Source organism: Dreissena polymorpha, chromosome 1 (assembly GCF_020536995.1).
Source record: "Dreissena polymorpha isolate Duluth1 chromosome 1, UMN_Dpol_1.0, whole genome shotgun sequence".
In the NCBI taxonomy this organism is placed as follows: Eukaryota; Metazoa; Mollusca; class Bivalvia; order Myida; family Dreissenidae; genus Dreissena; species Dreissena polymorpha.
This window is the reverse complement of record NC_068355.1, coordinates 76,565,873-76,578,677: the sequence shown is the minus strand read 5'-3', so window position 1 is coordinate 76,578,677 and position 12,805 is coordinate 76,565,873. Positions and strand designations below refer to the sequence as shown.

The following is a 12,805-nucleotide window of genomic DNA, read 5'->3' as shown; positions in this document are numbered from 1 at the left end:
CATTTGTGAGCATTTCTGTTAAATAGTTTCATTATTACATTGTTCTGAGAAGGATATTTTTTAATTGACATACCAACAATTTCTGAAATCAAACGAAGTTTTTCCACCCAATGTACTAAATTTCTGATAATTTAAAATTCGGACATGTGTTAATTTGTTGTTGATAGATTGTAGCATTATGTTTTGTGTTCAGACAACAATAATGGATGGTGGTAATTATCATGGGCCTTTCTATCAAGTAATAGGTGTGAAAGACTTTAATTTAATTGAACCTGGCAATTAACCACCTCAGCTAAGAGAAAATATTTTAACAATAGGTGTTGTTTTAGAACTTGGGAAATTGGCTAATAAACAGAAATTGAAGTAATCCAAAGTAGTGTGAATGGGTGTGTGCAATTATGTCAAGCTTGATTGGATGTCATCCTAACTTTTCAAGAACACGGATTTGTAGAGCTGTGGAGGCTAAAAACAGTTTGACATGCCTTTGGTTTATATGTGGCTTATTATTAATATAATAATTGTTTCATTATATCGACTTTGGACACGTTTTTATTGTATTTTAATTTGATCAAAACCAATTAACACCTAATAGGTACTCTCTTTTGTTGTGTTTTGCTGTTATAGTTTAGTCGGACAGTGGGACTGACAGAAACTGATTCGGACTGACAAAAATGTCAAGTCTGTCAGTCCATATGACTGACAGATTTTTCAAGTTTTGGCGAACCCTGATATATATATATATATATATAATAGAAAAGGTATCCAACGATGATTTCACATGTGTATTGAATAACGCAATGCAACAGCATGAAAGATCAAACAATGCACACATATGTCATTGTTGTTGCCAGCAGGAAGCGTCCATCTATGATAAAACACCTTTTATTTAATGAAAATCCACCAATTATGTCCAAAACAGCTAAAAGTTTCACAAATATGACCCCAAAATCGAAGTGTGTAATTCCGGACGTCCAGATGTCAGGAATGACGGAAGGCGATTTTCGGTCTTATTCCACTAGTTCTTATTGCATGCTTTGAGCTTTTATCATCACCGGTACATACGTTTTGCTCAAAGTTTTTCCTGTTAAAGGCAAAAAACATGTAGGGAAATATGTCTCACGTATGCACATAAAATCGAGTACCTCGCAAAAAACACTGTGCAAATTGTGTCTATGTTGAGGAAAAATGCTCAAAGCAAAAACTTGATAAAACCTTTTTAAACCGAAAGCACAATGTTTTGATTGACGATTCTAGAAAACAAAAGGCAAAAGATTATTCTGCACAAATTTGTTTCATCTTTGTCTGATTGTCTGGTCTTAGGCTGGCATATCCGGTCATCCTAAAAAAATAAGTGTAGGGTAATTGTATTATGCATTGGCATTTTCCTCATTTATATCTATACACCCATGAAGTTTCATGTTGAAATCTTGTTAAAATCTGAAATCAAACGTTGAAAAGTTGCATCATAGAAAAAAACCCAAAGGGCAATAACTCTTGTTTAAGAAAGTGTATGGTTATGGTTTTTGTGCAAAGCCATTCTTCTTATTGATATATATACACCCATGAAGTTTCATGTTGAAAACGTGTATGGTATCTGAGATATGGCCCTGAAAAGTTACATCATACAAAAAGCAAAGGACAATCACTCTTGTTTAAGAAAATGTAGGGTAATTGTTCTTGTACATGGCACGTCTTCTCTTGGTATATATATATATATATATATATATATATTATAAGCATTTGAACAGTCGACATAGAATTACAGAACATTTAGTTGCACTATTTTCTCTCCCAGTGTGTCCCATCACTCACATATAATTAACTTACTAGACGCTAATTTCTAGCTATTATTGAAAGAATTTCAATTTTAATATGGTCTTGTTGTGTGTGTGTGTGTGTGTGTGTGTGTGTGCGTGCGTGTGCGTGCGTGCGTGCGTGCGTGTGTGTGTGTGTGTGTGTATGATGAGAGCTCGAGAACCCGGAGGAAACCAACCTGCCCGTATGGTGACTACCATCAGTTTTTAGTTGTTCGCGTAGCGAACAGCTAATGTTGTTACTGCCACACCTGCCGTATCCGTGCGAGAAAGAGTTGTATAATTTATGCAAGAGGTTTGAGTTCTCCAACTATATTTATTCACAAATGGAAACATTATGTTAATATCGTGTTAAATGGAATATTTTTCAACGGAGCTTACCGGTATATAGAAAAGTATCAATAAACAATGTTTGTATTATACGTTGCAGCAATAGTACATGTAAAGGTTACGCTTGTTTATATTCTCAATTTATAAAACGTTGATCATGAGTTCAACAGTAACTTCAGGGATACGATAGACAACAACAAAAATGCTTCATAATCGCTTAAACCGAATATAAAAAAACAAGTAAATATAACAATAATTATCTGTTTTGTAATCTCTTTCATGCTTCTACAGCGAGGTTAAATTTGGTATTTCTGTGGAACGTTCTTTTGTTCTCAACAGATAGCGGCGATCTTTTGTATGTACGGGTGCTAACAACGCAATAGTAGAAGGTTAAGCTTGTTTATATTCACAGTTTTCAATTTATAAAACGTTGAGCATGAGTTCACCAATTACTACAGGTATACTAGAGACAACCTCAAAAATGCTTTATAATCGCTAAAACCGAATATTAAAAAACTACTAAATATAACAAGAAATATCTTTTAAAAAAGGTAGTCGGCGTAAATGCTGACTTTGAAATAAAGTTTGCAATTTACGTTTCCAAATAAATAAACTGAAAACAAAAGTTTCACTACTGTGTTTTTTTCACTTGTAAGTCGCATATTCACCTCATGAGCTGTGTGTTATTATTGTCAAACCACAAATTAGTGTAAGTAGATAAAAATTATACTACGGGAGTGCACATCATGTGTCCTAACATGCCTTATTACGAGTACATTTCTTCACTATCGAATATATCGTAAGTTAATATTTGATTTAAACGTAGTTTTCTTTCGACACATTTAAATCACACTTTCATAGCCGCGTCATGCGAAAATGGGTCGTATGCGTTTCGGCCGGCGTATCTTAAACCCAACATGTGCATTAGCGCAGTCTGGTCAGAGGCGATACTGCTCGCTATAAAATCACTCAATGTGTTATGGTCTCATTATGTATCTCCTGACCAGACTGGGAGATGCGCAGGCTGAATGGGCTATATATATGATGGGCGCATATGGAATAAGACACATTTTCGCATGACGAGGGTCATTAAAAATCTCATGGCGAATTGTAAATGGCACATTTTAGAACCATGCGTTTCGATACAAAATTGAATTCAAAATAGCAAACTCGTAAACAAGGGCAGCCTATCAAGGCGTTAAGGAACGATTTCCAGACGTGCTGACCGAGTACGGCAAACATTGTGTTTTGATAATTAAACGATTTTTCCTCTTATCGTGACACTTATCTACTTCGGTAATGTTTGTTTACTCATCTTGAAAGCAAAACTGTGTTTATCGATATTCAATTATATATTCCCCGGACAATGTAGTGAACGAGTACTGACCCTAAAATTCTGCGAGATGGGTTTAAACGCGTAATTGTAACTGGGCCACAATTTGTGTCGTTTGAACATACAGAGAATAGTCCGGAATTCCTTACACTGAACAGTGCTACATCCTTTGCGCTGAGCACAGACACAGTGATGTAGCCAAAGTTCTGATGTTTTATATCGAATCAGCCTATGAAATATTCGAAAATATTCACCCGTGTCTGCTGGCGTTATGTAAAAGTCATTTAAGGCGAAAAGCTGGGTAAACAGCTACGCCGAAAAAACGCATTAGTGCTCTATACCTATGTTAAGGTCAGAGTTGTTGACATCGTGTGAACTGCTAGGGTAACAAGTAATGCATTAACAGCGAAGAACGTGTCAACAGGGCTGTCTTTATGACTACCTAATTCGTGAGTTGAAGTATTGCTCGCAGATTTATTTTGTATTTATTTTCATCATTTATCTTATTGTATATTTTGAATTTGTATATGGTGTCAAAAATCAAAAGTTTTGTATAGGGAATTTTCGTCATGAAATTATATTCTTAGTGAAATAGGTATTCGATATTCCAACAATATTCATTTAATATGATGGTGATTGCAAATTGCCTTTATATTCAGTTCCCGTTACCATTTTCATGCTTTCAGAACGTCCAAAATGGGCCATGGTGTTGTTATTTTGTCTAAGTTATCTCTATAAAATAAATAGGATGATAGAAAGTGCACACAAATCTCGACCCGTATTTATTTTGCGTTATGACACTCTTTATAAATTGGAATGGCGTGTGTTCATTTCAAACTTGCGATTAATTTTGAAAAATGAGTTGCGTCTTAAATTATGAAATAGCGAACAATTTCAGTTCCTTCAGCGCTTTGATTAATAACACAGTGACGTTACCATCTATTCATTGTGCGACTATCAGCGGGGCTTTAAAATACTCCATGATTCAAACCAAAATGGCCTTCTCTTTATACAAGGTCTTTTAAAGGAAAGCTAAAGTGTTTCTTGAGATGTCGCAATGTTATGCTTTCCAGTCGCTATTGTCATTTAATATATTGCACCTACACACAGTTTTTAATATTTTTAACATAAAACCATTCCAGTGCAGCACATCAATCTATTTACGTATTTTGTTAACACTTAAGTCTACTTTTTACAAGGCGTCATTATCATATTTGCAAAACGCTGTAATTGATACACAGACATGTGTATGTACCTATTAGTTCAAAAATCTATAAATACATATATTCGATGGATCTTTGGTTGGTTCAACGATTTTTGTGTAAACTGACACTATCATGCATGGCGACAACTGCATGGGATTATGTTTTTAGCAACCAATGTTAAAAGGCAATACATTGAAAGTATGAAAAACGAGGTACATGTAAATGAGTTGTTTTACTGCCATAATGATAAATACGTTTTCTTTTTTACTTTTGTAACTACATGCAATAAACACAGTTGAAACTTTATGTTACTTTCAAGAAGAGTTTAAAGGAGTTTCTCTACTTATTGAAGTAGTCCTATTGTACTTTTTCACAAAAAGAGACCGAAACTGAAAGCCAAGACCAGTTGTGAACATGATAGGTTCTCTGTTATAATAAAGAATTGGCGTGTTTTTGCTATTTCCAGCATGGTTTAACCAAAATGTAGAACAAAGACAATTTCATGTCTTGTTGTCAATAAATGTGATATTGAAGAAAAATCTATTATTTGTATGTGTTTTTAACCTTTTTAGATGGAAACATAGAAGTTTAAATGTTCCTGAACATTTGATATTCAGCACTAATAGCAGTATGCAGGTGCCCTCAAACGTATACAGCTGTATATGCACGTACTAGCCATGTCTGTACAAGTTTTAATATTGACAGGCAAAATATATGAGCTTATTTGAATTCCAATTTAGACACCAAGTGGTATAGTTTCAAAGATCGAAGGTTGATCAATTATGTAAAAAATATTTCTGTGATTGCAATTTCTAGTTCATGATGATGAACTTCATCCAGACGCAGATGTTATACCAATATAGGGTCATATAGTGTTTGAATACATGTATTAACAATCTTCTTACAGCACGACACCTTGGTTCTATCTAGCTAGGATCTTATCTGTTTCTGAAATTTTCACTTAACAAGACAACCATTAGTACTGAAATGAGGACAAACAACAAACAATGCTTTTAATTCTTTCATGAATTACTTCTAACTTGTTTATTGTATGAGAAATGTTGACATGAAAAATGATGATAAATAATAGTCAATTACTGTGCAAGAGCACACAATAACACCCACTTGCTCTGCAAAGAGATACATGTATATTCATATAAAACGTATCAAAAATAAACTATCATTCAAGCTGAAACCAACTTTTGAAATCTTGTTCATGTATTCTGCTAACCATATTGTTCTGTACATTGACCATTGGCAAAAATGAGAAGAAATAACATGATGTGGCTCACATCAGAAATGTACACACTTCCTAAAGAGTGCATGCGTCCAGTAGAAGTGAAGTAATCACAATCATGATGAAGATCAATAAATTGTACATCTACACATTTTTCTTTGCCTATTGCACTTTTAAGAGAATGGCTCCTGTATGGTTATGATGAAACCTAAGGTCAATGTAATAATTCATATAAGAGCAAATGTTTCCTATAAAAGAAGTCAACATGGATAAAAATCACATAAAAATTACTATTACAACCGACCATAAATATTGAAAGAACAGTGGAAATTAAAATGTGATTGTGATGGTCAAACAAATACATGAATAATGAATTACTGTACATGTAAATTCATGCTATAAATATTTACAAATATTATGATAAAAATACATATGTACATAAACTAGTACAATATAAAAAGTATATCCACTAAAATTACATAATGTTTCAGTCACACTTTTTAGCATTTAATCTTCCAGGGTTATAATAATAAACTACATGTATTCCTACAATACTTTAAAGCTTGAAATAATAGAATTAAGCAGGCAGCAGAAACATGAGTGAAAACCTTAACTCAACTTAAGAGAAATAATACTGAAATTTGCATGTTTTTACCAGCTGTGAACAATCCTTCCAGTATATGCGGAACTCAAGTGTCAATCACCTGTTCTGTACCTAGAATATTGGGCAGAAGCTGACATTAACCAACCAGAGGGGCAGAGGATTAACAATGTGTCAACTGTTGGATAAGCATATATAAGCCTATCAAGTTCTTAGTTACATTTTGGGCTTAATATTATTGAACGCAAATCATTAACCTTATTTTGCATATTATTTTTAGGTAAAATGCCAAAATGTTTGATTAATATCAGATGGGTACCGTTGATGATTCTCTTATTAAATTGTTTAAATAAAAAAATTAAAATACGAAATATAAATAATTACTGGTAAGATTTTTTTTACAATATGAATCTAAATAAAACACTGTTGTCATAATGAATAACTTGATTAACAAATTGAGCAGTGTACTATCATATTACATCTTTAATAGAATTATAGAAATCTAAACATAATCACTTACATTTGCGACATACATGTATTTAATTTAATGTAAGTTCACTTTCCAAGACCTGGCATTAAATGTTCATTTTAAATTCACTGTGTATCAACTCATATATCTAAACTACCCAAACATTTTCAACATATTTCCTAAATTAATAATGTTCTCATTAGTTTTGGATACATACACACTAGAAAGTAAACAGCATATTCACACACACTGCGATCACCTATTCAATTAGGAAATGGTAACTATGGCAACTCATATGTTATCCCCAATACATGGTCTATGGATTTGTATGTAATTTTTAATCACATTGAGCGTCAGTTCTGAAGTAACCCTTGCTACACCTGTCTTTTATGTACACAAACACTGAGCGATGTCAACTTTTTTGGCAGCCATCTCATCTAGTCATCTAAATCGATTGTGCAATACGTACACATAAAATATATTCACAACCATAATTGTACTGTTCGTCTTCTCTTCTTAAAACATGTTTTTCTTTTCAATGTTTTCTTCTTAAAATGTTTTAAGCTTCCCTTGAGTATGTCTGTTCATGAAGTGCACAATTCATTAACCTTTCACTGTCAACATCCTCCACAACTTGTGGCCAGCTGTGACATTACTCCACATTTGGATGCCCCTAAATCACAGTAGTGAACTCGACACAGTATGATGCAGTTCAACAAGTTCACATTCCATGCATGTTGGGCATCATCCCAGGCCCCATGGGCCCATATCCGCCTGGCTGACCCATCATACCATCCATTGGGGATATCTGCCTTTGCCTGCCCTGGGCATATAACTGCTGTTGGAATTGCTGGTACTGCTGGTTGTTATAGCCAGGCGCTCCTGGACTTAATGGACCCCCAGGGCCCATTCCTGGGCCAGACATTCGCATGCCTGGGCTTGGCTGTCGTGGGAAAGGACCCGACCGTGACATCTGAGGCATCTGACCCATACTCGGTCCATGCATTCGAGGCCCTTGCAAACCAGAGTGACCTGAAGGCATCATAGGACTACCCATTGGACCTCCACTGTATGGGGGACTATTATAAGGCATTGAAGAACCCATACTTGGAGGACCACTAACCATGGGACCCATAGACATGGAGTCATTCATGAGACTATTTGACATATTGCTCATTGATGTCATGGGGTTACCAGTCATAGAACTTAGTGCTGACATTGGACCACCAAGACTTGAGTTCATATTCATAGCATGCATTTGTTCGTGACTATTATTATTGCCCATGGGCAGATCAGGACTAGCACGCCTCATCATCATGGACTGTTGGACAGCTGGCCCAATAGGCCCGCTGAAAGGACTTCCCCTGGAGCCTGGTCTCATGGGACCCATTGGACCGGACCCTGGACCCATACCCATCATGGGCCCTGACCAGGACCCATTCTGAGATCTGACATTGGCCCCATCCCACCAGGTCCCATTCTTGGATCACAACCCATGCCCATACCCATATCCATACCCATTCTACCATCGGGTCTTCCTACCATTCTGGGATCCCCTGAAGGTCCCATCCTAGGATCCCCACCCATTGATGGCCCCATACGAGGATCCATGCGTGGATCAGACATGGAAGGACCACCAAACCTTGGGTCTTGTGGACCACCAGGCCCCATTCCCATAGAAGGTACTCATTCTTCCATCCATAGGCCCCATACTCCCAGGTGGCCCCCCATACATGACCCTCCCATGACTATTTGGTCCACCTCCACCTGGGAAATACTGCATTTTGCGATGATGGCACTTTGTTATCCATATTTCCAACTGAATTTGTAAACTGACTCATGAAGTCCAAGTCTGGCTTGCCCATAGATTTGGTTTCTGGAAGCATATTGATTGGATAGCAGCGCAGATACTGTATTGTGTTTGGAGCTTTCTGTTGTACTGTAACATTAGCATGCCCATTGAGCTAGCAGGGTAACAGGGAGACATGGGCGTCCCGATGTAGGCACTTGTTGAGGGTTCTGAGACTGAGCAAAAGGGGACATTTGTTTATGCATTCCGGAGGGTGGACCCATCCCACCATAGTTGACATCTTTCATATTCAAAGATCCAGTCTGGATCATCTTGTTACCATTCATCATCATACCAGGGTTACTAGCGTTCATTGAACTTTGTGTCATACTGGTCTGGGACATGCTCCCAGCTTGTGTCATACTGGCCATGCCACCACTTGGAACATTCATACTTTGTTCCATATTTGTTTGCTGCACTTGCATAGAAGCACAACTGCTGTTCGGGTTATAGTTATTTCCAGCTCCTCCGCCTTGGTGATTCACACTTTGAATGTTTAACTGGTTAATGTTTACATTATTGTTCACAAATGTGTTATTGACATTGGGCGCACTATGAGAGGCCTTGTGAGGGGTTTGGGTGTGGATTGTGATGATTGATTGCCTTGCTGGGATGTCTGTGTGGTTACCTGCCCCTGGCCACCTTGAGATAACTGCTGCTGCTGCTGTTGTTGCTGCTGCTGCTGCTGTTGACCCTGCACTCTGTATGCTGTGGAAAGGACCGCCCTGCATCATATGCTGCTGCATCTGATGGGATAGGTTCTCCACGCCTTTAGCCAAGTTGGCCAGACTTGCAGAAGTAATGTTATTAGAGAGCGATGATTTTCCGGTGGGCGTTGTTGGCGAGTTTGAGATACTACGCTATTTTGAGGTGCTTGTTGTTGAGGATCGTAGTGAGATAGACGCATGCTTGCTCCCGATATTTGACCCGGGCCAGGGCCTTGTCCTGAATTTTGTGTTACACTAACTGGACCCGGACTGGCCAACTGGCCACTAGATGTTTGGCTGGAGTTGGACATGGGGCCTTTATTAGATCCCGGAGCATGCAATGGGGAGTTCACCATTTGATTGTTCTGAGTATAATGATTTGATTGGGACTCACTAGTGTTCGTATCACGATATGCTGTGTTGATTTGCTTAGTTATTGTCAGTTCCTGACCATCAAACTGATTGAGATAACTTATATGCTGAGGTGATGGTGTTGGTTGTAAGTTTTTACACAATTCTTCCATATCGTCCCGTTTTCTCTTTGTGGACTGTGCATAGCTTGGAGGTGGTTTGCTTGCAGAAACTATTTGGGACAGCGGCAGGCATTTCAGGTATAAATTGTTCTGGGTTGCCTGCCCGCTGTATCGACACCTGAGGGCCTTTCATGGGGCCAGGGTGCGAACTTGGCATGTTACCCATGTGCCCAGGCATACTGTGATTCATTGGAGATCCTTGTTGCATGATTGGGTCCATTACAGGTCCCATGACTGGCCCCATGGGTCCCAAATGATCCATTCCAGAGAAAGAGTTCTTTCTTTGACCAATGCCGTACATCATAGGGTCATTAGGGTCTGAAACAACAGGAAAAAGCTTGTAATGTTATTGAGTCATATGAACATGACATTTGTAAGTACTTCCAGTAATTATAACAGTTACAGCACTTATGTTTACAGAATGAGGTTAGCAATTTATATGACTTAAAACAAAGCAATTCATTGAATTGATATCCCTTGCCAAATTAATTTTGTTATTGATGATATTTATCCCACTTCTTAAAGATGAATTGTAGATACCTGCAATAATGATTTTTGTGACGAAAAAAGGAAAATGACTTTTTTTGGACATTACAAAAGTTCTTACATTTGAATATTGGGGCTTATCTTCTTATTTTCAGTTTTATTGTGCATAGTCATGAAATATTGTTTATTGGAATCAAGCGTGCAGACACACTGCCATAATGAATGATATTACCAGATAACAGAAGGAGATCAGCGACTGCCCAATTGATGTCACGTGATGTATATCTTAGCGGTGAGAATTTCCTATACTTTCTATTAGTCCCTATGGATGTTTTTAATCTTTGTGTCTTTATAGGTCTTTGGTAATAGGGACAACAAACTGCTTACAGGAATATGCTTTTTGAACAAACTGACAAACTTTAAGTGAATTGGTTATGAGAGGAAATAAAGTGAAAACTGATGTATTAATGTAAATGTTTAACAAGGGCTGTTTGTAAAACATGCATGTCCCCCATATGGGCTGTCAGTTGTAGTGGCAGCCATTGTGTGAATACATTTTTTGTCACTGTGACCTTGACCTTTGACCTAGTGACCTGAAATCAATAGGGGTCATCTGCCAGTCATGATCAATGTACCTATGAAGTTTCATAATCCTAGGCGTAAGCATTCTTGAGTTATCATCCGGAAACCATTTTACTATTTCGAGTCACTGTGACCTTGACCTTTGACCTAGTGACCTGAAAATCAATAGGGGTCATCTGCCAGTCATGATCAATCTACTTATGAAGTTCATGATCCCAGGCCTAAGCATTTTTGATTTATCATCAGGAAACCATTTTTCTATTTCGAGTCACTGTGACCTTGACCTTTGACCTAGTGACCTTAAAATCAATAGGGGTCCATCTGCCAGTCATGATCAATGTACCTATGAAGTTTCATGATCCTAGGCCAAAGCATTCTTGAGTAATCATCCGGAAACCGTCTGGTGGACCAACCAACCGACATGTGCAAAACAATATACCCCCCTCTTCTTTGAAGGGGGGCATAAATATAATGTGCAGTAATCCTTTTGAGCTTATAAAAGCTTAATAAAAGGATTATACTAGAAGAGCTTATCCATAAACAAGAGAGGTAATTATTATCTAATGATGTAGACTAAAACATAATAAATCTGAAAACTATACATTGTAAAGTAATGAACTTTGATTATTTCAGATGAAGATCTTACATGCAACTACTTGTTTCTAGACATAAAAAGGGAATTATACACCACCAAAACAATAAACTGTTCAATCTGGCAATGTAAATGAAGAACAGTACCTGGTGGCATTGACGGAGATCCCATAGGTCCATTCATATTAGGTGAGGTAGGAGATCCCATACCAACAGAGCCGTGCCGTTGTTTTTTGAGCAATTGAACTGTAGTATGACGGTGGTGGTGGCCCTGGCCCCATCTGCGGGCTAGGGCCGTTGGAACCCATGGGCCCCCCGTGACTGCTGCTGGGCCCGCTTCTCTGCCATGTGTTCCTGCTGCAGTCTTATCCACTCCCGCTGAGCAGGCGACATGTTCTGCATGCTCTGAGGATGAGGCCCTGGACCAAACTGGGACATACCCTGTGACATCATGAAACTGCTCCTGTGACATCATGTCCGATCGCGAATCCATCATGCCATGCGGTGAGGTCATCATTCCAGGCTGGACATCATGCCGCCACGTTTCCCCATCATGCTGGGGTGGAACATTTCCATGTCACCAGGCATCATGCCCTGCCCTCCAGGCCCTGGACCACCCGGCCCCTGGCCTGGACCCAAGGGGGGATAACCCTGATGACCACGCTGCTCTGGGAACAACATCTGCTGGATTTTCCGTAAATTTGACAACTGTTCCTGTCTCCGTTGTAATTGTTCAGGAGTCAAATTCTCATTAGGGACTTTGTTTTGCATTATGTTCAAATTGTTCATTGGACCTCCAAAGTCTGGGTCAAACATTCCATCGTCCATCATCATCTGTGAAAAGTTACTATTGGGTCCCATCATCATGCGTGGGTCCCTGTCATTCATTCCAGCCAGACCCTGCTCCTGTAGGTTTAGATTCTGTTGTTGAACCCACTGGGCCACACTACTGGAGTTGTTAGGCCCCCCTGACCCTGGTCCATAGGGTCCCATGGGGCCTCCCATGCCTGACATCTGACCCCCACTCATCTTGCCACGCATGTTGTGCATGTTGTACATGGCTGCACT

The 12,805-nt window shown here is 38.4% G+C and overlaps 1 protein-coding gene and 1 pseudogene across 1 annotated transcript; both read right to left on the bottom strand.

The window, feature by feature from the left end:
• Nucleotides 1-6,773: 6,773 nt before the first annotated feature.
• Nucleotides 6,774-8,660, bottom strand: LOC127831763 (protein pygopus-like). The gene is made up of 2 exons (XM_052356845.1): nucleotides 8,532-8,660; nucleotides 6,774-8,469 (listed from the first exon to the last, which is right to left on the bottom strand). The coding sequence occupies exons 1-2, from the start codon at nucleotides 8,658-8,660 to the stop codon at nucleotides 7,711-7,713; spliced, it is 888 nt and encodes a 295-aa protein (XP_052212805.1). The 3' UTR covers nucleotides 6,774-7,710.
• A 276-nt stretch (nucleotides 8,661-8,936) lies between these two features.
• Nucleotides 8,937-12,209, bottom strand: LOC127831682 (uncharacterized; annotated as a pseudogene).
• Nucleotides 12,210-12,805: the final 596 nt, after the last annotated feature.

Excerpts from the sequence above, each read along its gene's own strand:
- LOC127831763 (XM_052356845.1), bottom strand. The coding sequence starts at position 8,660 with ATGGGGCCTGGTGGTCCACAAGACCCAAGGTTTGGTGGTCCTTCCATG. Across the intron at positions 8,470-8,531 it reads CTTCAGGGGATCCCAGAATG|AATGGGACCTGGTGGGATGG; the intron begins GTAGGAAGACCC and ends TTGTGATCCAAG.